The 25,629-nt window shown below is 47.2% G+C and overlaps 1 protein-coding gene and 1 long non-coding RNA gene across 9 annotated transcripts in view; one reads left to right on the top strand and one right to left on the bottom strand.

The window, feature by feature from the left end:
• The first annotated feature begins 536 nt into the window (after positions 1-536).
• On the top strand, positions 537-5,515 carry LOC144338106 (uncharacterized). Its single transcript, XR_013411925.1, has 2 exons — positions 537-1,051; positions 2,350-5,515. It is a non-coding gene; the product is annotated as an uncharacterized LOC144338106 (long non-coding RNA).
• The window catches only part of EEF2K (eukaryotic elongation factor 2 kinase), an 88,306-nt gene continuing 63,214 nt past the window's right edge, over positions 538-25,629 (bottom strand). For 5 of the 8 annotated variants that reach the window (XM_077986468.1, XM_077986469.1, XM_001092565.5 and 2 more), the window contains 5 exons: positions 24,374-24,508; positions 24,022-24,210; positions 16,387-16,511; positions 9,401-9,579; positions 2,860-5,644 (listed from right to left, as the gene is read on the bottom strand). In XM_077986468.1, coding sequence (XP_077842594.1) covers positions 5,535-5,644; positions 9,401-9,579; positions 16,387-16,511; positions 24,022-24,210; positions 24,374-24,508 — 738 coding nt within the window. In that variant the 3' untranslated portion in view covers positions 2,860-5,534. Of the gene's footprint in view, positions 2,037-2,859; positions 5,645-9,400; positions 9,580-16,386; positions 16,512-24,021; positions 24,211-24,373; positions 24,509-25,629 lie in introns of those variants that run through there. The other 3 variants (XR_013411924.1, XR_013411923.1, XM_077986466.1) reach the window with 3 other exon arrangements.

Here is a 25,629-nt window from a genome sequence, read left to right as displayed (position 1 = left end):
CCTCGCCCGGCTAGTTTTTTGTATTTTTTAGTAGAGACGGGGTTTCACCGTGTTAGTCAGGATGGTCTCAATCTCCTGACCTCGTGATCCACCCGCCTTGGCCTCCCGCCTCGGGCTCCCAAAGTGCTGGGATTACAGGAGTGAGCCACCAAGCCCGACCTTTTTTTTTTTTTTTTTTTTTTTTTTTTTTTTTTTTTTTTTGAGATGGAGTTTCCCTCTTGTTGCCCAGGCTGGAGTGCAATGGCATCATCTCAGCTTAGTGCAACTTCCATCTCCCAGATTTAAGCGATTCTCCTGTCTCAGCCTCCTGAGCAGATGGGACTACAGGTGTGCGCCACCTTGCCCGGCCAATTTTTGTATTTTTAGTAGAGACAGGGTTTCATCATGTTGGCCCGGCTGGTCTCGAACTCTCGACCTCAGGTGATCCCGCCCGCCTCGGCCTCCTAAACCGCTGGGATTACAGGCGTGAGCCGCCGCGCCCGGCCATTATTTATTTATTTATTTATTTAAATTATTATTATTTTTAACCAGGAGACATTTGAATCTGAGGCAGGAAAGAAAACACTTTATTTGTAAAGAGAAAATGGAATTTAGTACATATGCCAAAATAAATCTGTAACACGGGCCACTTCTCTGGGCCCCATCTTGAGTAGGTTAAAGGGTTACCTTAGAGACTAGAAACACAATTAAGAGGCACAAATCCACACGGAGAATATGCATATTTTGTCTCCTTTCCCCCCAAAACAAGTTGCATATACTTGTGTAAACACTGGTTGATTTGTAAAACATATCTAGTACTGCAGACAAAATGTGCTGAGATGAAAGGAAATAAAGCCACGAAAACAGGGCCAGGTACAATGGCTCACGCCTGTAATCCCAACGCTTTGGGAGGCTGAGGTGGGAGGATCACTTGAGGCCAAGGAGTTCAAGACCAGCCTGGGCAACATAGTGAGACCCCATCTCTGCAAAAAATAATTTAAAAAAATAGCCAGGTGTGGCTTGGCACGGTGGCTCACGCCTGTAATCCCAGCACTTCGGGAGGCTGAGGCAGGTGGATCACCTAAGGTCAGGAGTTCGAGACCAGCCTGGCCAACATGGTGAAACCCCATCTCTACTAAAACTACAAACATTAGCTGGGTGTGGCGACGAGTGCCTGTAGTCCCAGCTATTCGGGAGGCTGAAGACAGGGAGAATCGCTTGAACCTGGGAGGCGGCGGTTGCAGTGAGCGGAGACCTGCCATTGCACTCCAACATGGGTGACAGAGCGAGACTCCAATTCAAAAAGAAAAAAATTAGCCAGGTGTGATGGTGCACACCTGTAGTTTTAGCTGCTTGAGAGGCTGAGGCAGGAGGATCACTGAAGCCCAGGAGGTTGAGCCTACGAGTTATGAACATGCCACTGCACTCCAGCCTGAGTAACAAAGTGAGACCTTGTGTCTTAAAAAAACAAGCCACTAAAATAGCAACAAGAGCAGTTTACTTGGCTTGGAGGTCAAAGTTGCATCTGATGATAAATTCCCAGAGTGCCTTTGGTCAGCGGGAGAAGAGATATTCAGGAACACTGGGGTTTGGGAGTTTTATTCTCTTCTTTCTTACACCCATAAAGCCATCTGTCCATTCATTCATTTTTTTTTCTCTTGCCTATAGCAAAACTGAAAGGGCCTTTAAACTCCAGTTTAACTTTAAATTTTATTCCCAAGATCCTCTAAATAGCAGCAGCTCTCAAATCCCAGCTCCAGCTTAGTGCCTTGCTAGCAGTGATACTGTGAAAAAAAAATCTAGCTGGCAGAACCTTGGTTTCTCCATTTGTGAAATGAAAGTACTGGATGATAATCCTGGCTCTGCCAATTTCCTGGACTTTCACCTGCTTCTTGCAGTTGAAGATGGTCTCTGATATCATCCCAGTTGGGGTGGAATGCCCTGGGTTTTGGGTTTGTTTTTTGGCATGTCCAGCATTTGTGGAAAAAGAAGATGCCCTAACTATCTTCAGAAGGCACAAAACTAGGGTTTGTTTTTGTTTTTGTTTTTGATGGAGTCTCACTCTGTCGCCCAGTCTGGTGCAGTGGCACAATCTCAGCTCACTGCAAACTCTGCCTCCTGGGTTCAAGCGATTCTCCTGCCTCAGCCTCCCGAGTAGCTGGGACCACAGGTGTGTACCACCACACCCGGCTTTTTTTTTTTTTTTTTTTTTTTTTTTTTTTTTAATTTTTAGTAGAGATGAGGTTTCACCATGTTGGCCAGGATGGTCTCAAACTCCTGAACTCAGGTGATCCACCTGCCTCAGCCTCCAGGCTCAGCCTGGAATTACAGGCATGAGCCACTGCACCCGGCCCAAACTAGGTTTTGAAGGTGGAATAAGTTCTTCTAGCTGAGAAGGATCTCAACCTCTTGCAAGTTACTTTTTCACCCTTAAGGGCCCTTGAAGAAGCATTTGCTTAGCTCTACATCCAGGCCATCTCCGCCTTCCGGAAGAGCAACAGACCAGCAACTGGCATTAAGGTCACGTGGGTGGGTGGAGCATAGAATTGCGAGGGTGACCCGGAAGAGCAACAGACCAGCAACTGGCATTAAGGTCACGTGGGTGGGGCATAGAATTGCGGGGGTGACGGTTCCAGCCAATCCAGACAATGAATCATTGTTTGGAGAAACCAGAGCCTCAAAGGGTGAATGCACTGACTAGCGCTGGCTCTCCATCTGTTGACACATTTGTTGAGTGCCTACTCTATGCCAAAGCACTGTGTTTTGGCGCCCTCGGGAGCACAAAATTGAGATAGATCCTGCCCTCAGTGCTTAATAAAGTAGCTTTCAGTCAAGGGTTAGAGCAAGGGTTGACAAACTACAGCCCCAGAGGGCCACCTGTTCGCGTAAATAAAGTTTTATTGGAACACCAGCCACACTCATTCGTGTTCACGCAGTGTCTGTGGCAGCTTTTACATTACAACAGCAGGGTTGAGCATTTGCACCAGAGTTCATATGGCCTGCAAAGCCTAAAATCTTCACTTTCTACCCCTTTACAAAAAAGTTTGCCAATTCCTGCTAGAGAAGAGATGACATACAACAAAGAACTTAAACGACTGATCAGGGAACACAAATTATTTACATAATAAAATTTCAGAGAGATGGCGGGGGGCTGGCTGAATTTAAAAAGCATGAATTATATGAGGCTTGATTACTGTGAAGAGATAAGTCACCTTAAAGTTACTTACATTTAACATACAATTTATATGCACTGGTTTAAAACACGCGCACACACACACAAAATGTAACACAAGCCAACTACTGATCTGGTACAGATGACAAAAGGGTGATCAGTTCCACCTTCAAAAGGAAAACTGGCTATGATGAGTCCATACTGAAAAAGTCACTGTCATTTATGGGTGGTCTAAGGGATTTTTTTCAAGGGTAATTTTACCTGCTTGATTGTTCATTTGAGGGTACACACTGAACTTTGGAACTACCGCTTGCATGGGTTCATGCCTCCAAAGCAGCCAACACTAAAGTGGAAAAAGAAGATGCCCTAACTAAAGTGTTGGCTGGGCACAGTGGCTCCTGCCTGTAACCCCAGCACTTTGGAAGGCTGAGGCAGGAGGCTCACTTAAGCCCAGGAGTTCGAGACCAGCCTGGGCAACACAGTGAAACCCCATCTCTATTTTAAAAATTATAATAATAAAAAGAAAATAGTCTCTGTGCATAAGCACAACAACAAACCCCACTAAGGTGTTGAAGGACCCATTTTAATGAACAGTTAAGAACGGTTTGTATGTTATACTCTGCTTTTTTGTTTTGACTTTTAAACAAAGAAAAAGAGGCTGCTTTCGAATTTAGGGTTGATCAAAGCAGTTTGTCTTTTTTTTTGGTAGAGACAGGGTCTCTCGCCATGTTTACCCAGGCTGGTCTTGAAGTCCTGAGCTCAAGCAGTCCTCCCACCTTGGCCCCCCAAAGTGCTGAGATTATAGGCAGAAGCCACTGCGCCCAGCATCTTTGCTATTGAAACATCAAATGAAATCATACTAACGTGAGAACCCAATTCCGTTTAAAGGAAAAGCTCATTAAATAACCATCACCATTGTCTGGCCCTGGGGAGACTACGGGAATTAATGAGCGTTTATAGTTCTTGCCCTCTCATCCTCAAACAGCTTAGATAAAATCCCAAGGGACTGCTGCTGAAAGCGTCCTGCTGCAAATTACAAGAAAATCAGCCCAGCTTCAAGCAGAAAATGCCAACGACCAGGGCTGGGGAGCAGATTTCACGTAAGAACATCCAGACGCTAAGGAAACACCGAGGAATACTGTACAAGAGACACTGCAGTCACGTTGTGGAAGCTGCCACTGAGATGCACAGGGCATGTTTGCTTGGAGAAAAGGCTCCGACATTCCAAGGAAAGGTTCCAACATTACAAACCGCTGTCCTTACGTGTAAAAGCTTTGAGGTGCACCCCTCTTCCACACTAGCTGATGTGGGAGTTAGAGGTAGTAAATGTGTGCATACAAAATTCAAACCTGTTTTGAAAAGCCCACCGTAGAAAGCATGCTTAAAAAAACGGAATTCAGCTGTACGCCAGAAAATCAGTAGCATTATGGAAGGAAATTAAACTGGAAGTTTAAAAAACAGCCAATAGGCAGGTCCTTCCCCATGGTAGAAGGGAGCCTGGGTATTGTGCAATCTCACACCCACTGAAAAAATGCCATGCATGCCTCTAAATGCTCTGAGAAAGAACGCTTTGCACTAAGCCACAGCAACACACACCCCGTGACTTTGGAAAGCCAACGTGCAGCGCTTCATTTCTTATCCTGATGCACAAAACACAGGGCTCCATGGGCCTGAGATTTCAGTCCAGCCTGAAAAGACTAGTGAGCAGAGCCCTAAAATTGTCCATTCAAGGCAAAAAGCACTTTCTTATATCTCGTGACAAAAAAAAAAAAAAAAGAAATAAAAATGAAAATAGAACCACAAAATGGGCAGACATGGTGGCTCACACCTGTAATCCCAGCACTTTGGGAGGCTGAAGCGGGTGGATCACCTGAGGTTAGGAGTTCGAGACCATCCTGGCCAACATGGTGAAACCCCATCTCTACTAAAAATGCAAAAATTAGCTGAGTGTGGTGGTGTGCGCCTGTAATCCCAGCTACTTGGGAGGCTGAGGCAGTAGAATCGCTTGAACCCAGGAGGCGGAGGTGGAGTTTGCAGTGAGCTGAGATCACATCACTGCACTCCAGCCTGGGTGACAGAGCGAGACTCTGTCTCAAAAAAAAAAAAAAAGAACCGCAAAACGGTATGTTGGTTCATTAGGCTGCTTTTTTCAAGCCCCGCTTCCCCAGAATACTGCCCTAAGAGATGGCTATGGAGTCTCTGCTGGTAGCTGCCAAGTAGCAAAGATATTTTCAAGAGTCAAAAAATGAAATACAAAATTTGATTTACAACACACTAAAAATGCTTTCCCTCCCCAAACTAAATAAGTTTTTTTTTTTGTTTTTTTTTTTAATCTTTCCTCCTAGCCCTTTTGCTTGGGACTAGCCGGCAGTGATTTTCCTGGTTACTCCTCCATCTGGGCCCAGGCCTCTTCAGCCTTTTGGTAGTACTGGTTGGCCAGCCGGCCCTTCATGGCTTCCATCGCTGCCTCTGCTGCCTGGGTATACAAGTCCCCTGAAAGACAGCAAAAGGGGGCACAAAGAGGTGAACCACCTGTTGTTTTTGCCAGCCCAGGGTCCCCCATCACCCTTCCCAAAAGAGCACCCTGAGGTTTCCCTAAGAACTCAAACTACTCCATGGGCCCTCTCCCTCCAGGTGTTCTTAGCAGGGCTCTAAAGGTGGGCCTGTGATCAACTCCAGCCAATCATAGCACTCTTCCCATCCCCCACCAAGCCACAGCGATTGGTCCACACTTAGTCATGGCCAATCAGAGTAAGCCATCTACACAATAACTACTGTTGGTTTGGGGTATGTAGATGATTCAATTTGAGCCAATGAGAATCAGGGTGAGAACTTTTGCAGAACTAATTGGGGATGTGCAAAAGCAATAGAAATGAAGACTATAAACAGCTTCATGTCAGCTAGGTGAGGTTTTATCAAGTGAATTTGTGCAAAACATACAAATATACTTCGGGTTTTTGGAGCTTTTTGGATTTAGAAATTTCAAATAAGAGATTATAGATTTGCATCATTCTTCTTTTTTTGAGATGGAGTCTCACTCTGTCACCCAGGCTGGAGTCCAGTGGTAGGATCTCAGCTCACTGTCACCACTGTCTCTGGGGTTCAGGCAATTCTCCTGTGTCAGCCACCTGAGTAGCTGGGATTACAGACACCTGCCATCATGCCTGGCTAATTTTTGTATTTTTAGTAAAGACGGGGTTTCACCATGTTGGCCGGGCTGGTCTCGAACTCCTGACCTCAGCTGATCCGCCCACCTTGGCCTCCCAAAGTGCTGGGATTACAGGCATGAGCCACTGTGCCCAGCCTAGATTTGCATTATTCTTTGTTAATTTTTAAAATATAACTTAAAAACTTTTAAAACTTAGCCTCATAACTGTGAAATTAGGAACTTAGTATGTTTATTATATGTTAGGGACTGAATACTGTGTCCCCACTAGGCTCCCCATCCATAAATTCATATGTTGAACTCTTCATTCACAAATGTCACTGCACTGCATTTCGAGACACACAGTCTGTGTCTTAGGCCACTTTATGTTGCTATGACAGAATTCCACAGACTAAATAATTTATAATGAAAAGAAATTTATTTGGCTCACAGTTCTAGAGCCTGGGAAGTCCAAGAGCATAGCACCAGCATCTGGCAACGGCCTTGGTGCTGCATCATCCCATGCCAGAAGGTGGAAGAGCAAGAGAGGCAGAAAGCAAGCGAGCAAGAGGGGGCCAAATTTGCTTTTATAACAAAGCTACTTTCGTGATGACTGACCAATTTGCATGATAACAACATTAATCACCTCTTAATAGTCCCACCTCTTGACACCTTCACAATGGTGATTACAGTTCAACATGAGATTTGGAGGGGGAATATTCACACTCTAGCAGCCTGTGAGGAGGTGATAAAGCTTAAACGAGCTCATAAGGGTTGGGCCCTAATCACACAGAGCTCATGCCCTTTTAGGAAGCAGAAGAGACAGCAGAGCTCTCTTGCTGTCTCCCCACTTGCATCCAGGAGAAAGGTCATGTGAGGACACAGTGAGAAAGCTGTTGTCTACAAGCCAGAAACCAAACTGGCCAGCGCCTTGATCTTGGAATTCCCAGCCTCCAGAACTGTGAGAAATAATTTTTTTTGTTTTGTTTTTTTGAGACAGGGTCTCACTCTGTTGCCCAGGCTGAAGTGCAGTGGTATGATCATGGCTCACTGCATGTGCCACCACACCCAGTTAATTAAAACAATTTCTTTTGTAGAGGCGAGGTTTACCTATGTTGCTCAGGCTGGTCTTGAACTCCTAGACTCAAGTGATCCTCCCATCTTGGCCTCCCAAAGTGCTGGGATTACAGGCATGAGCCACTGTGCCCAGCAATTTTTGTAGTTTAAACCACCCAGTCTATAGCATTTGGTTTTGGCAGCCCAAGAAGATTAATACATTATGTAACAGAAAAAAATATATACAACTTATCAACTGATGAGTGGATAAACAAAGGCTGTATACCCAACAAATGGAATATTATGTAGTAATAAGAAGGAATGAAGTACTGATACATGCTTCAACACAGATAAATCTTGAAAAAGTTATGCTAAAGAAGCAGATACAAAACCCCACAAATTGTATACTCCCAGTTATATAAAATCTCCAGAATAGGCAAATCTATAGGGACAAAAAGTATAGTGGTTGCTAGGATGGGGGAGGACTGCTAACTGGTACGGGATTTCTTTCTGGGGTGATGGAAATGTTCTGGAATTACACAGCGGTGATAATTGCACAACATTATGACTACTATAGTAAAACCCACTAGGGCCAGGTGTAGTGGCTCATGTCTGTAATCAAAAGACTTTGGGAAGCCAAGGCAGGAGGATAGCTTGAGGCTAGGAGTTCAAAACCAGCCTGGGCAACATAGCAAGACTCAGTCAATACAAAAAACTTTTAAAAACTGGCTGGGTGTGGAGGCAAGTACGTGTAGTCCCAGCTGCTTGGGAGGCTGAGGCAAGAGGATTGCTAGAGCATAGGAGTTCCAGGCTGCAGTGAGCTATGACTGTGCCACTGCACGTCAGCCTGAGTGACACAGTGAGATTTTATCTCAAAGAGAAAAAAGGGCCAGGCGCAGTGGCTCACGCCTGTAGTCCCAGCACTTTGGGACACTGAGGCGGGTGGATCACGAGGTTAGGAGATCAAGACCATCCTGGCTAACAGTGAAACCATGTCTCCACTAAATATATAAAAAAATAGCCAGGCGTGGTGGTGGGCACCTGCAGTCCCAGCTACTCGGAAGGCTGAGGCAGGAGAATGGCATGAATCCAGGGGCGGAGCTTGCAGTGAGCCAAGATGACACAGCTGCACTCCAGCCTGGGTGACAGAGTGACACTCCGTCTCAAAAAAAAAAAAAAGAAAGAAAGAAAGAAAGAAAAGGAAAGGAGGCCAGGCATGATGGCTCACACCTATAATCCCAGCACTTTGGGAGGCCGAGGTGGGCAGATCACCTGAGATCAAGAGTTCAAGACCAGCCTAGCCAACATGGGGAAACCCCATCTCTACTAAAAATAGAAAAATTAGCTGGGTGTGTGCCTGTAGTCCCAGCTATGCAGGAGGTTGAGGCATGAGAATCACCTCAACGTGGGAGGCGAAGGTTGCAGTGAGCACAGATGGCCCACTGCACTCCAGCCTGGGCTACAAGAGTGAAACTCTGGGCCAGGCATGGTGGCTGATGCCTGTAATCCAGCACTTGAGAGGCTGAGGTGGGTGGATCACTTGAGGCCAGGAGTTGCAGACCAGCCTGGCCAACATGGCAAAACCCCGTCTCTACTAAAAATACAAAAATTTGCTGTGCATGGTGGCACACCTGTAATCCCAGCTACTCAGGAGGCTGAGGCAGGAGAATCGCTGGAACTCGGGAGGTGGAGGCTGCAGCGAGCCGAGATCGCGCCATTGTACTCCAGCCTGGGCAATAGAGCCAGACTCCATTTCAAAAAATAAAGGAAAGGAAAGGAAAAATCTCCCTATAAACTATAAACTTTAAGATGGCAAATTTTGTTATGAAAATCTCAATTCAATTTTTAAAATTGCAACCTCCCCCAACAAAGCCCTAATATATAACCATTAAAATAACAATGTTCGTCTTCACACTAGCTCCATAAATTCCCCTCCCTGGAGGAAGAGATTCAGCCTATCATCTTGTCATAACCCCCAGTGGAACGGAAATTATGTCCCTCCCAGCCTGGCCCTGTTGCAGCCCAGGGGCAGGTCTGCCGGGCCCCACCTGATCTCTGCGGGTCCTTCTCCAGCCCATAGCCTCCTGTGAACAGCATTTCGGCCTCCCTGGCCAGCATCGTGTACCGGGGCTCGTCCTGCATTCCGTCGTACTCACCACCCTCATCACAGTCCGTCATCTCCAGGGCAGTTTTGTACCAGTGCAGGGCCTCCAGCCAGTCTCGGCACCTTGCCAGGAGATACAGAGGGAAAGGGGGAGGTTACCAAGGCAACAGGGCAGAGGGAGGAGGGCCTTCCAGCAGGAGGGGTGAGTCAGGGATCCCAGCAGGGCCACGACCTATGGTTCACGACCTATCTTGCCCAAGCCCAATACATCTATGAAGCACCTTCATATTGTGATATTCATTCATCCATTCATTCACTCACTCATTCATTCATTCATTTTTGAGACAGAGTCTCGTTCTGTCACCCAGCTGGAGTGCAGTGGTGCAATCTCGGCCCACTGCAGCCTCTGCCTCTCAAGTTCAAGTGATTCTCCTGTCTCAGCCTCCTGAGTAGTTGGGAGTACAGGTGCATGCCACTACACTCAGCTAATTTTTTGTATTTTTAGTAAAGACGGCATTTCACCATGTTGGCCAGGCTGGTCTCGAACTCCTACCCTTGAGTGATCCACCCGCCTCAGCCTCCCAAAGTGCTGGGACTACAGACATGAGCCACCGTGCTCGGCCAATATTTATTAAGAGAGTAGTTGACCAGCCCAGGAAACAAAGAGAGAGACCCTGTCTCTACAAAAAACAAAACAAAACAAAAAAACAGTGACTATAGTAAAAAAAAAAATGTAATCGTATATTTTAAAATAACTAAGAGTATAAATAGTTTATACCACAATGAATAAATGCTTGAGGTGATGGATATCCCATTTACCCTGATGTGATTGTTACACATTTCACGCCCATATCAAAAGAGCTCATGTAACCCATATACACACTTACTATGTACCCACAAAAATTAAAAAATACAATAAACACACAAAAAATTAGCTGGGGGTGGTGATGGACACCTGTAGCCCCAGCTATTCTGGAGGCTGAGGTGGGAGGATTGTTTGAGCCCAGAAGTTAGAGGCTGCAGTGAGCTATGATCATGCCACTGCACTCCAGCCTGGGCAATAGAATATGACCCTGTGTTTTAATTAAAAAAAAAAAAAAAAAAAAAAAAAAAAAAAAAAAAAAAGCAGTCAAGTTACTTTCCTTAATTAAATCAGTATATTACAACAATTTTCCAACAGATGAAAGTAAAGGGAAGCTTAGCTAGGACACCCCTTGAGGAAGGGGCCCTTTTTTTTTTTTTTTTTTTTTTTTTTTTGGAGACGGAGTCTCGCTCTGTCGCCCAGGCTGGAGTGCAGTGGCGCGATCTCGGCTCACTGCAAGCTCCGCCTCCCGGGTTCACGCCATTCTCCTGCCTCAGCCTCCCGAGTAGCTGGGACTACAGGCGCCCACAACCGCGCCCGGCTAATTTTTTGTATTTTTAGTAGAGACGGGGTTTCACCATGGTCTCAATCTCCTGACCTTGTGATCCGCCCGCCTCGGCCTCCCAAAGTGCTGGGATTACAGGCGTGAGCCACCGCGCCCGGCCTGAAGGGGCCCATTTTTATAGTTGGCACGGAGGCAGCCATGAGCTAGCATTAGCAATGGCTGAGTGCCCTAGCTAAGCTGTCCTCTGACTTGTAGAGAAGTGGATTGGGGGCGGGGTCCTCTGCAGAGGCAGCTAGAGCCATCTGCACTAACGGCAATCACCGTATGCTCTGCTGTGCCGGCCAGCTGTGATTTGCCTCCAGCACAATGCAGAACTCACCCCAGAATAGCTGAGTCTCCTCTTCCAGCTCTGCCCCTCGACCCTCAACTCCTCCTACTGCAGCCCATGTATGGCCAAACCAGCCAGGGCACACATAGGTTCCAGCCAAACCCACACACCACAGAATACACAGCAAACAGGGCGGAGGGTTCTTTTTCTTTGGATGTAATCTGTTTGAGTAATTATTTATAGTACATCAGGAAAGAGCAAATACAGTGACACAGATAAGGCCTGTGGGTCTCGTGAAACATTCCAGAAGCAATAGGTCTGATGACTTGCTGTCCCTGCCTTGCTGCCATGGTGCCCTCTGAGGCCCTGTCTGACAGGCGCTGCCCTCCAGGACGGGCTCCTGTTCGTCTGCCTTTGCACCAGGCTCACCAGCTGCCATCCATTCCCCAAACATACCCGCTCCTGCCTGCTGTGTGGCCTTTGCACCCACTGTTCCCTCACCTTGGAAGATTTCTCCTCCAACTCTTTCTGCACCTGACTCCTTGCTCTGGTTGGAACGTGTGTCCCCTCCAAAACCCATGTTGAGATTTGCTTGCCATTGTGAGGTATTAGGAGGTAGGATCTTTGAGAGGTGATTGGGCTTTGACGGTTTCGCCCTCATGAGCAGATTTCTGCCATTATGAGGAAAGTGGATTTATTCTAAAAGGGCAGGTTCAGCCCTCTTTCGCTCTCTCTTTTGTCTTTTCTTGAAATAGGGTTTCACTGCATTGCCCAGGCAGGAGTGCAGTGACACAATCGTAGCTCACTGCAGCCTCAAAGTCCTGGGCTCTAGCAATCCTCCCATTTTAACCTCCTGAGTAGCTGGGATGACAGTGGCATGTCACCATGCCTGGCTAGTTTTAAAAATTTTTTGTAGAGACACACTCTTATCAGGTTGCCCAAGCTGATCCTGAACTCCTGGACTCAAATGATTCTCCTGCCTCAGCCTCCCAAAATGCTGGGATTACAGGCATAAGCTACTGTGCTTGGCTTGCTCTCCCTCCCTTTCCTTTCCTTCTGCCATGTGATGACACAGCAAGAAGGCCCTTGCAAGATGCCGGCATATTGATATTAGACTTCCCAGGCTCCAGAACTAAGAGCCAGCAAATTTCTGTTCATGAGAAATTCCCCAGCCTCAGGTATTCTGTTACCAGCACAGAACAGGCTAAGACACTCAGCATCCCTCCAGTCTCAGCTCACATATCACCTCTTTAGAGATTCTGTCCCCAAACACTGTTTCTTACTACAACCACCAAAATCTCTAATTCTCCTTATTCACTTGTTTATCATGGTGTCCCCTGACTAGAATGTAAGCCCCATGAAAGCAGGAGACCCTTGTCTGTTTTGCTGTATTTGTCTGCTGCATTCCCAAGGTCTGGCAAACAGCATAGGCTCAATGAATGTCTGGTAAATGAAAAAATGCAAACAAGTGGCTGGCTGGCATGGTTCTCAGGAAACAACCTGGACTTTATTTTATCTTATTAAAAAATGGCCAGATATGGTGGCTCATGCCTGTGATCCCAGCACTTTGGGAGGCCTAGGTTGGAGGATCTCTTGAGCCCATGAGTTTGAGACCAGCCTGGGCAACATGGCAAAACCCCAGCTCTACAAAAAATACAAGTTAGTTGGGTATGGTGGTGCATGCCTGTGGTCCTAGCTACTCGAGAGGCTAAGGTGGGAGGATAGCCTGAGCCTGAGAGGTTGAGACTGCAGTGACCTATGATTACACCATTGCACTCTAGCCTGGGTGACAGAGCAAGACTGTGTCTCAAATAAATAAATAGATAAATAAATAAAAGTTAAATTTAAAAAATGAACCATTCGAAAATTATTGGTGACATGCTCAACAAACTTTTTATTTATTTATTTATTTTTTTAAGACAGAGTTTCATGCTTGTTGCCCAGGCTGGAGTGGAATGATGTGATCTTGGCTCACTGCACCCTCCGCCTCTTGTGTTAAAGTGGTTCTCCTCCTTCAACCTCCCAAGTAGCTGAAGTAGCTGGGATTACAGGCGCCTGCCACCACCCCAGCTAATTTTGTATTTTTAGTAGAGACAGGGTTTCAGAATGTTGTTCAGGCTGGTCTCAATCTCTTGACCTTGTGATCCACCCGCCCCAGCCTCCCAAAGTGTTAGGATTACAGGCGTGAGCCACCATGCTGGGCTGGATTTTAACACTGACTAGGAGACACTAGACTAGATTATTTCTCTCCTTTCTGCTCTGACCTTCCCTGGTCTTAAAGGGCAAAGCAAAATTGGCCTGAAAACATTAAATGGGAAAGGCCTAATCGCTGAGCCCCGCCCACCCCAACCCGATGCTATCCATTGGTGAGCGCACCCATCCTTCCTTGGCGTTTCCAGCATCTTCTCCTTCCCCTACTGGATGGTAACTTCTGGGGCCTGAATCCCTTAAACACAAATTTGGGCCTGCACAGAGCCCTGCCTTACCCATAGCTGGCCCTTAATTAAGGTTCTTTGCATGGGAGGGGTTGGAACTTCTTTGAATAAGGAAGAAGAATAAGGAAATGACTAGAGCAGAAGCAATAAAGAAATATTTTTGATAGATTTAACTAAATAAATATTAAAAACCAGTGTGGCCCCAAACCCAGTAAACAATGGTCATTATGTGGCATCTGTGCCCTCCCTCTATCTATGGAAGACGTATTTGGAAAAAAAAAAAAAAGTCTTTTAAAGTGAAATGTGGCCAGGTACAGCGGCTCACACTTGTAATACCAGCACTTTGGGAGGCTGAGGTAGGAGGATTGCTTGAGGCCAGGAGTTTGAGACCAGCCTGGGCATCATAGCAAGCCCTTGTCTGTACAAAAAATTACAAAAATTAGCCAGGTATGGTGGCACATGCCTATGGTCCCAGCTACTCAGGAGGCTTAAGCAGGAGGATCACTTGAGCCCAGAAGGTCAAAGCTGCAGTTAGCTATGATCACACCACTGCACTCCAGCCTGGGTAACAGAGAGACCCTGTCTCAAAAATAGATAAATACATAGATAAAAAATAGGCCAGGCATGGTGGCTCACATCTGTAATCCCAGCACTTTGGGAGGCCGAGGCAGGTGGGATTACCCGAGTTCAGGAGTTTGAGACCAGCCTAGCCAACATGGTGAAACCCTGTCTCTATTAAAAATACAAAAATTAGCTGGGTATCATGGTACACATCTGTAGTCCCAGCTACTGGGGAGGCTGAGGCAGGAGAATCACTTGAACCTGGGAGGTGGAGGTTGCAGTGAGCTGAGATCACGCCATTGCACTCCAGCCTGGGAGACAGAGAAAGACCCTGTCTCAAAAATAAAATAAAAAGGCTGGGAGCGGTGGCTCAAGTCTGTAATCCCAGCACTATGGGAGGCAGAGGCAGGTAGACCGCCTGAGGTCAGGAGTTCAAGACCAGCCTGGCCAATATGGTGAAATCCTGTCTCTTTTTAAAATATAAAAATTAGCTGGGTATGGTGGCAGGCACCTATAATATCAGCTACTTGGGAGGCTGAGGCAGGAGAATCACTTGAACCCGGGAGGTGGAGGTTGCAGTGAGGTGAGATTGCACCAGTGCATTCAAGCCTGTTCGACAGAGTGAGAGTCTGTCTCAGAAATAATAATAATACTAAAATAAAAATAAAAAATAAAGAGAAAAGTATACCAAAGGGTTAATAGCCTTAATATGTAAATAATTTTTAAAAATCAATAAAAACCTATCACCTCAAATAGAAATAAAAGGTAGACAAAGGCCAGGAAGAGAAAGCACAGATGCAAATACTCAGTGCCCAGTTCCAGGCTCCGCCCCATGCATGATGCGCTTCCCCAGTGCACTCAATGGGCACCATATGTATACACTGACATTTGACCTAATACAATCATGTCAGTCTTTTTTGTTTACCTCCCTTCCATGCCAGTAGACAGTACATCGGAGGAGGGGTGAGAAGATGTAAGTTGGCTCTGCCACTTGTTAAATATTTGACCATGGGCAAGCCCCTTTACATCTCAGAACTAGTTTAGTCACCCATAAAATAGAGCCAAAATACCTGCCCTAGTCAGGCGTGGTGGCTCACACCTGTAATCCCATTGGGAGGCTGAGGACAGAAGTTTGCTTGAGCCCACGAGTTCGAGACCAGTCTGAACAACATAATGAGACCCCATCTCCACAAAAAATTTAAAAATGTAGGTGGGTGTGGTGGTACATGCCTGTAGTCCCAGCTACTCAGGAGGCTGAGGTGGGAGGACCGCATGAGCCCAGGAGGTAGAGGTTGCAGTGAGTTATGATGGCGCCACTGTCCTCCAGCCTGGGTGACAGAGCGAGATCCTATTTCTAAAATATAATAATAAGTAGGAAAAATCAATTAAAATCACCCATAATCCTAACTAGGGATACCTACTCTGACCTGGATGCTGCATATTCTTTCAGATTTTTTTCTCAGGCAAATCATTACCTATACTGGCTACAGTGGCTGCCCCATATCACATGACTTTTATCTTTTTTTTTTTTTTTTTTTTTTTGAGAGGGAGTCTTGCTCTGTCGCCCAGGCTGGAGTGCAGTGATGCGATCTTGGCTCACTGCAACCTCTGCCTCCTGGGTTCAAGCGATTCTCCTGCCTCGGCCTCCTGAGTAGCTGGGATTACAGGTGTGTGCCACCACGCCGGCTAATTTTTTTTTTTTTGTATTTTTAGTAGATATGGGGTTTCACCATGTTGGTCAGGCTGGTCTTGAACTCCTGACCTCGTGATCCACCCACCTTGGCCTCCCAAAGTGCTAGGATTACAGGCATGAGCCACCACGCCCGGCCCTAATTTTTGTATTTTCAGTAGAGACAGGGTTTCGCCATGTTGGCAAGGCTGGTCTTGAACTCCTGACCTGAAGTGATCTGCCCGCCTTGGCCTCCCAAAGTACTGGGGTTACAGGCATGAGCCACCGTGCCCGGCCATACCATGTGCTTTATGAGCCAAGCACTGCGAGGGTTATAGTCATCATCTCATTTACCCTTCATGGGACAACCCCAGGATACAGGTGCTATAATTACTCCCAGTTTGCAATATGAAGAAACTGAGGCCAGGGAGGTAAAATAAGTTGCCCATGGTTGCTGGACTGGTCATGGAGCAGCCAAGACTGGAACCCAGGCCTGTGCTGATACCTAGGGCAAGCGCCCAGCTGCAGCCCACATTCCCACCAGCTCCTCCTGGGTGACAGCTGCAGTACCTGTCTGGGCTGAGGTTCTGGCCAGTGTCAAAAGCTCGCGCCATCAGGATCATGGACTGCCTGTCACCAGCTTCTGCGGCCTTCAGTAAATAATAAAATCCTTTGGTTTTGTTCTCTTCTGTCTCCTATTGATACAAACCAAAGAGGGAGAAAGAAGAGTGAATGAGCTTCACACTCGAGGGCTGCCAAGATCTCACTACTCAATCTTCACCCTGTTTTTTGAGAGCTCTGGGCTGGGAGGCTATAGAAGTGAGGTAGGAGGGGGCACTTGACTCCAGAGGCTTGGCTCAGACACTGAAACAAATCAAGGACAAGCTAAAACAGGGATGGGGGAGGGGAAAGAGCTTTTCATAAGACATGCCCACCAGTGCGCCATGTCAGTTTACCATTGTCAAGGCAACACTTCAGAGTTACTGCCCGTTTCCATGGCCATAGCCCCACAACCTAGAAGGTACTACCCTTTCCCTAGACATTTCTTCATAAACCGCCTCTTAATATGCATGCAATTAAAAGTAGGTATAAATCTGATGGCAGAACTGCCCTAAGCTGCTAATCTCAGCACACGGCCTGTGGGGCAGCCCCGCTCTGCAGAAGCAGTCATAGAGCTGTACCACTGTCTAAGCTATAACACTGCCACTTTGATAAAGCTGTTTTCTTCTACATTTGGCTCACCCTTGAATTCTTTTCTGGGTGAGGCAAAAAACCCTCCTGGGCCAAGCTCCAATTTGGGGCCTGCCTGCCCTGCATCAGAAGTACACATCAGAAGTACACATCAGAGCCGGGCTGCGTGGCTCATGCCTGTAATCCCAGCACTTTGAGAGGTTGAGGCGGGTAGATCATCCGAGGTCAGCAGTTCGAGACCAGCCTGGCCAACATGGTGAAACCCTGTCTCTATTAAAAATACAAAAATTAGCCAGGCGTGCTGATGCATGCCTGTAATTTCAGCTACTCAGGAGGCTGAGGCACGAGAATTGCTTGAATCTGGGAGGCAGAGGTTGCAGTGAACCGAGATCGAGCCACTGCACTGCACTGCAGACTGGGTGACAGAGAACTCCATCTTAAAATTAAAAAAAAAATGGCCGGGCGCGGTGGCTCAAGCCTGTAATCCCAGCACTTTGGGAGGCCGAGACGGGCGGATCACAAGGTCAGGAGATCGAGACCATCCTGGCTAACACGGTGAAACCCCGTCTCTACTAAAAATACAAAAAACTAGCCGGGCGAGGTGGCGGGCGCCTGTAGTCCCAGCTACTCGGGAGGCTGAGGCAGGAGAATGGCGTAAACCCAGGAGGCGGAGCTTGCAGTGAGCTGAGATCCGGCCACTGCACTCCAGCCCGGGCGACACAGCGAGACTCCATCTCAAAAAAAAATAAATAAATAAAATAAAATAAAAAAAAAAGAAGTACACATCCGTAGTTTTTAGTATATTCACAGAACTGTATGACCATCAGTCAATTTCAGAATACTTTCACCAATCCAAAAAGAAATCTCACACTGCTTAACTGTCAATCTCCCTCTACCCCTACTCTCCTCATCCTGCTCAGCACTAGGCATCTATTAGTCTACTTTCTGTCTCTATGGATTGCCTATTCTGGATCTGGACATTTCATAATAATAGAATCGTACAATATGTGGTCCTTTGCAACTCTTTTCACTTAGCACAGTGCTTTCACAGTCCATCTGTGTTGTAGCGCGTATCAATATTTCATTCCTTTTTATGATCAAATAATAGTCCATTGTATGGATGTATCACATTTCATTTATCCATTCATCTACTGACAGACAGTTGAGTTGTTTTCCATTTTTTGGCTATTATGAATAATGCTGCTATGAAGATTTGTGTACAAGTTTTTGTGTGAAAGTGTGTTTTTAGGCCGGGCGCGGTGGCTCAAGCCTGTAATCCCAGCACTTTGGGAGGCCGAGACGGGCGGATCACTAGGTCAGGAGATTGAGACCATCCTGGCTAACACGGCGAAACCCCGTCTCTACTAAAAACACAAAAAAATTAGCCGGGCGAGGTGGCGGCGCCTGTGGTCCCAGCTACTCGGGAGGCTGAGGCAGGAGAATGGCGGGAACCCGGGAGGCGGAGCTTGCAGTGAGCTGAGATCCGGCCACTGCACTCCACCCTGGGCGACATAGCGAGACTCCGTCTCAAAAAAAAAAAAAAAAAAAAAAAAAAAAAAAAAAGAAAGTGTGTTTTTATTCTTTTGGGTTTATAGCTGTGAGTGAAACTGCTGGATCACATATAACTTACCCGGTAAAAAGTAGACAATGCTGCAAATCAGGGTTTGATTTACTATTTTTTTGATTGTAAGAAAGGGGTAGAAAACATGAACACTACAGATGAAACTGACAAGTGGGTCATGCCTGTAGCTATTCTATTGTGATGAGTGCAGGAAATTGAAGAAATATCCTTCCAGTATTTAAAACTACCGTCTGTTTCAGGAAGGAGGTCGCTCACATCAGAGGCAAATGAAGTTCCAGTTCTAACATAGGTCTTTGTTAATTTCACTTTCATCTCATTTATGTCAGAACTACACTTCTCCATCAATTGCAACCATAGGTTGGCTATGGGTACAAGAGTTTGCAAAAATCAGTGCAAGTATTGGATGAGAGTTGATGATATGAAATTTACTTTTCATTGTTATTTGTAAGCCATATACCACATATTATTTTTTCTTGTTTTTTTCTGTTTTGTTTTGTTTTTGTTTTTTTGAGACAGGGTCTTGATTTTTGCCCAGGCTGGAGTGCAGTGGCTCCATCATGGCTCATGGAAGCCTCAAACTCTTGTGGTGTATGGTTTTTATCCTCCCGCCTCACTCTCCCGAGTAGCTGGGACTACAGGCAGGTGCCACCACACCAGGCTAATTTGTTTTTTGGGGGTGGCCTGAGATGCCACCGACCTCGGTTTGTAGGGATGGAGTTTTGCTACGTTGCCCAGACTGGTCTGAAATTCCTGGACTCAAGCAATCCTCCTGCCTTAGCCTCCCAAAGTGCTGGGGTTACAGGTGTGAACCACCATGCCCAGCCTACCTATTCTTTAAATTAGCAAATTTTAATATATTTACATATATATGTGCACACATTTCCTTCCCACCCCCAAGAGCCAATTGTTAAATGTTCCCCAGCACACCACTGGCTGAATGAGCACAGAGATTAGAGAGAAAGGCCGGGAGTGGTGGCTCACATCTGTAATTCCAGCACTTTGAGAGGCCGAGGTGGGCAGATCACCTGAGGTCAGTAGTTCGAGACCAGCTTGGCCACATGGTGAAATCCCATCTCTACTAAAAATACAAAAATTAGCCAGGCATGGTGGCACACATCTGTAATCCCAGCTACTTGGGTGGCTAAGGCAGGAGAATTGCTTGAACCTGGGAGGCGGAGGCTGCAGTGAGCCAAGATCGTGTCACTGCACTCCAGCCTGGGTGACAGAGCGAGACTCTGTCTCAAAAAAAATAAATAAATAAATAAGAGAGAGAGAGAGATTATAGAGAGAGACAAAAAAGTGAAAAATCCTCTCTTCCAACCAAACCTCCTCCTCACCATCTAAAACATGAAACAAAAACTGCTGTAGGCGACCCCCTGCCCACATGTCAAATGATGTAATCTGACTAAACCATAAGAAATTGCCAATATTCTACCATTTATGACCTTCCAAAATAGCAGTTTCATGAGGTTCCACTCATTATGCACGAGGTCAGTCACTACAGCCATTTTTGTGATATCAAAAGAATACAGCCGACTCAAGTGTCCATCAATAGCACACAGGTATGCCTCACACATATAATAGAACATTACACAGCTGTCAAAAAGAATCGGGGAGCTGGCTGGGCATGGTGGCTTACACCTGTAATCCCAGCACTTTGGGAGGCTGAGGAAGGCAGATCACTTGAGGTCAAAAATTTGAGACCAGCCTGGCCAACATGGCGAAACCCCATATCCACTAAAAATACAAAAATTAGGCCAGGCGTGGTGGCTCCTGCCTGTAATCCCAGCACTTTGCGAGGCAGAGGTGGGTGGATCACATGAGGTCAGAAGTTCGAAACCAGCCTAGCCAACATGGTAAAACCCCACCTCAACTAAAAAAAAATACAAAATTCAGCCAGGCGTGGTGGCAGGCACCTGTAATCCCAGCTACTTAGGGAGCCAAGGCAGGAGAATCACTTGAACCCGGGAAGCAGAGGTTGCAGTGAGCCGAGATCGCGCTATCACACTCCAGCCTGGGGGACAAGAGCGAGACTTCACGTCAAAAAAAAAAAAAAAAAAACCCGGATGTGGTGGTGGGCACCTATAATCCCAGCTACTTGGGAGGTTTAGGCAGGAGAATTGCTTGAACCTGGGTGGTGGAGGTTGCAGTTAGCTGAGATTGTACCACTGCACTCCAGCCTGGGTGACAGAACCAGATTCTGTCTCAAATTAAACAAACAAACAAACAAAAAGGATCAGAAAGCTATCTCTATACCACTGAGGTAAAATGTCCACAGGACACTGTCAAGTGAAAAACACTAGGTTCAGGAACGTGTGTGTAGGATGCTAACTTTGGAGGAAAAAGCAGGGTGAAAATAGGAGCCCATTTCATATTTGCATATGGAAACTGTGTACTGGGCTGAACAATATCCTCCCAATACTCATGTCCAAGCAGAATGTGATCTGATTTGGAAATAGGGTCCTTGAAGATATAATTAGTTACACTGGCTGGGCACTGTGGCTCATTCCTGTAACAGCACTTTGGGAGGCCGAGGCAGGTGAATCACCCGAGGCCAAGAGTTCGAGGCCAGCCTGGCCAACATGGTGAAACCCCATTTCCACTAAAAATACAAAAATTAGCCAGGTGTGGTGGCAGGTGCCTGTATTCCCAGCTACTCGGGAGACTGAGGCAGGAGAATTGCTTGAACCTGAGAAGTGGAGGTTGCAGTGAGCAGAGATCCCACCAGTGCACTCCAGCCTGGGTGACAGAGCGAGTCTCCATCTCAAAAAAGAAAAAAAAAATTAGTTATATTAAGATGAGGTCACGCAGGATGTTAGGTAGCCCCTAAATCCTATATACTGTTGTCTTTATAAGAGCAGAAGAAACAGGGAGACAGGAACACAAGGGGAAGATGGAGACAGAGATTTCAGTGATCCAAGCCAAGGAACGCTGAAGATCGCCAGCAACCCCCAGAAGCCAGAAGAAACAAGGAAGGATTCTCCCCTCAAGCCTTCAGAGGAAGGCATGGCTCTACTGACACCTTGATTTCTGGACTTCTAGCTTCCAAAACTGTGAGAGAACAAATTTCTGTTATTATAAGCCACTTGGTTTGTGGAATTTCTTAAGGAAATCCTAGGAATTATATATAATTAATAATGATATATAACTATCATGATAATGATAAAAGTTATCATAATAATAAAATGATAAAAGTTAATAATAATAACTCTGGAATTATATATAAGTAATAATGATGGTTACCTGTTATTCAGAGGATGAGAGGATGTGGGGAAGGTGGGAGCAAGAGTTTTCACTGTAAAGCTTTTTTTTTTTTTTTTTTTTTTTTTTTTGAGATGGAGTCTCGTTCTGTTGCCCAGGCTGGAGTGCAGTGGTGTGATCTCTGTTCACTGCAACCTCTGTCTCCCAGATTCAAGTGAGTCTCCTGCCTCAGCCTCCCGAGTAGCTGGGATTACAGGCACATACCACCACACTTGGCTAATTTGTTATATTTTTGGTAGAGACAGGGTTTCACCATGTTGGGTAGACTAGTCTTGAACTCCTGACCTGAGGTGGTCCACCCACCTCCGCCTCCCGAGTACTGGGATTACAGGTTTACAGGTGTGAGCCACTGTACCCAGTCTAAGCTTTTTATATACATTTAAAAAAAAAAAAACAAACTGTTTTGGTTGGGCATGGTGGCTCAGGCCTATAGTCCAAGCTACTCCAGAGGCTGAGGCAGGAGGATCACTTGAACCCAGGAGGTCAAGGCTGCAGTGAGCTACAGTCATGCCACTGCACTCCAACTTGGGTGACAGAGTGAGACTCTGTCTCTAAAATAAATAAATAGTCTGGTGTGGTGGCTCATGCCTGTAATCCTAGCATTTTGGGAGGCCAAGGTGAGCAGATCACCTGAGGTCAGGAGTTCGAGACCAGTCTGGCCAACATGGTAAAACTTTGTCTCTACTAAAAATACAAAAATTAGCTGGGTGCGGTGGCAGGCACCTATGATCCCAGCTACTCGGGAGGCTGAGGCAGGAGAATTGCTTGAACCTGGGAAGTGGAGGTTGCACTGAGCCGAGATTGTGCCACTGCACTCCAGCCTGGGCAACAAAGCAAGACTCTGTCTCAAAAAAACAAAAATAAAACAATAAATAAATAAGTTTTTAATCACATGAATGTAATTACCAATTCAAAAAGCTAAATAAATAAAGGACTTTGGAGTATCTTTCCACCCTTGAGTCTGAGATCCATCCACCCGCTGGGCCACAGCCAAACCCGTCGAGGAGAGCTGATGCCCTGCAGCCCCATTGAGCCGAGGCCACCTGTCCATGCGCAGCTTTGGCCCACGTGATGGGGAGGATGGGAACAGATATACTGGGAGGATGTGCCCACCAAGGGCCTCTCAACTTCTCCTGGAAAATGATCACATTCCCTGGGCCTTGCCAGATCCCGTTCATTCAGTCCTTTCCTCCCTCTGCTCACGGACCAGGGACAGAAGCAGCAGCAGACCCCTACACAATTTCCCTGCACGTCCACACCCTGCTGCTGCAGCTCCGGTTCTGCCTCAGCTCCTGCACCTCTAGCTACACGGGCGCACCTTGTCCTTCACCTCTGGGCCTAAGCACATGCTGTTCCTTCTATCTGAGCTGCTCACCTCCCCCACTTGGCCTGGCTCACTCCCTTTGGGCCTTCAGGTCTAAAGCAGATATCCCCCCAACTTTTTTGTTTTTTAGAGATAGGATCTCACTCTGTTGCCCAGGCTGGAGTGCAGTAGTGCGATCTCCGCTCACTACAACCTCCGTCTCCCAGGTTCAAGAGATTCTCCCACCTCAGCCTCCCGAGTAGGTGGGATTACAGGTGCGTGCCACCCCATCCGGCTAATTTTTGTATTTTTTGGTAGAGGCGGGGTTTCACCGTGTTGGCCAGGCTGGTCTCGATCTCCTGGCCTCATGTGATCCACCCACCTCGGCCTCCCAAAGTGCTGAGATTACAGGTGTAAGCCACCGCTCTGGCCTAAGGTAGGTATCCCTTATATCAGTTCATTCCACGAATCTGTACCGAGCATCTACTCAGTGCCAGGCCCCAGTCACTAGAGATACATGCAGAACTGATGAGCAGGAAGCCTGCACCAACCCCTCCAGGCCCCAGTTACAGCCCTTCCTCACGTGTTTCCACTGGTGTCTTCTGCTTCCCCCATCACACTATGTTGTTATTGCCAGGAAACGTGACTCACCTTCCCCTTCCTCTCCAAAGACAGAGATCGATTCTGCCAGTTTCAACTAACTTGTAGGGGCCTGCCCCCAAACCAGTGCTTGGGACATTTTTGTGGCATGTATACACCTCAGGATAGAAGGCAGGTGAATGCATGGCTTCCAGGATGGGAGGCAGGTGAACAACAGGGTGACCAAGTCCCACCCCCACCTGCAGCTGGGTCCCCGCCACCTGCTCACCTTCAGAGAGACGTCAGCTAGGATGTGATGGGGCAGCTGCGAGTACATGAGTCCCAGGCCCACGATGGCCTCCAGCTCGCCCAGGTCGGCCGCGTGCTCCAGGTGGAAGACAGCCGACTCCCGGTCCCACTCCTCGCCCTTCTCGCAGAAGCGCCCACCCTCGTGGTAGCGCACCATGGCCAGATGGACCTGCCACACAGACTACAGTGTCGGCCTGGCTGTTTGGCAGGCCGAAGCCGCACCCAAGACCGCCCAGCCAGCCTGCAGGAGGAAGTGATTAGCGGAGGAGAGGCTGGAGCCGGGGGGCTCCAGGTTAGTGCAGACAGGGCTCCAAAATGGGCATCGCCGATACCTTCCCCAAAATGGACTTCCCGATTTTCTTTTCGAGGTCCAGAGCATTAAGCCTTTGCACTTCCAGGGCCACGGCCGAAGCCCTCGGCAGGTGGAGGCGGGAGGAGTTGAGGAGATTCCACTTCTCTACACAGACCTGAAGGGAAAGAACCGGCCAGAGAAGCGAGGGGCTGGGGGTGGACGCAGCATGACAGCTGTCAGCAGCCCCTACTACACAGGAGCCTGGCTAGAGGGAGAGCGAACCCTCGTGATGTCAAAGTTTATTGGCCATATATGGCTCCAATTTTTTTTTTTTTTTTTTTTTTTGAGACAGAGTCTCACTCTGTCGCCCAGGCTGGAGTGCAATGGCACAATCTTGGCTCACTGCAACCTCCACCTCCCAGGTTCAAGCGATTCTTCTGCCTCAGCTTCCCGAGTAGCTGGGACGACAGGTGCACGCCACCATGCCTGGCTAATACGGTTTCAATTTTAATCATCCAAATTCCATCAGCTCATGCGTTGAAGAGCTAGTGGAACAGATTTCAGCAGCTCAAGGAAGCGTTTCCCCGTCATTTACCAATCTGGATTTGGTTGGGGGGGGGTTTGACCCTAAACCACCCCTCTTTGCCAGCTCCTCATGTAAGGCACCAGAAGACTCCCACTTCAGACCTTCCAGCAAATCCCCTTGCTTTCCTCTGCAAGTCACCACAACGACATGAGCAACATCAGCAGGGTGCTTTAGGAAATGGGTTTAAAAAACACATCATTTCTCCTGGCCAAAGATGCCCCATCCAAAGGCCCTTGCAGGATACAGCCAAGCAGCTATGTGTGTGCACGTGTGCATGCTAAACATCTTGCAATGCACAGGGCAGCCCCCTCAACAAGGAACGATTCAGCCCAAAATGCCAATAGTGCCTCACTTGAGCAACCCTGTTCCATACTTAACAGAGAAGATCCTAATCTGGCTACAAAATGCCACAGGGTAAATAATCAGTGTTCTTGGAGATGCCAGAGTCATGCCTGTGGTGGAGGTCAGGGAAGGCTCCCGGACGAAGGGCCCTGGGGTCCAGGCTTGGACAGCAGGTAGGATTTGAAGAGAGATAACAGAGGGGGATAAAGGACCTTGCAGGTAGGAGAGACTTGCCTTAGCAAAGGCTCCAAAGGTGGGCGGTTCAAAGTGTGTGAGGGAATCACTTAGAGGGGTGGGTGGGGCACAGGGCTGGTCTTTCCCAGATGTGCTGATGCTTGTTAGACATACAAGCAAGGGTAACCTAGGGA

This window comes from Macaca mulatta, chromosome 20 (genome assembly GCF_049350105.2).
Source record: "Macaca mulatta isolate MMU2019108-1 chromosome 20, T2T-MMU8v2.0, whole genome shotgun sequence".
Taxonomy (NCBI): domain Eukaryota; kingdom Metazoa; phylum Chordata; class Mammalia; order Primates; family Cercopithecidae; genus Macaca; species Macaca mulatta.
The sequence above is the reverse complement of the archived record's forward strand: the minus strand, read 5'-3'. Positions and strand labels throughout refer to the sequence as shown.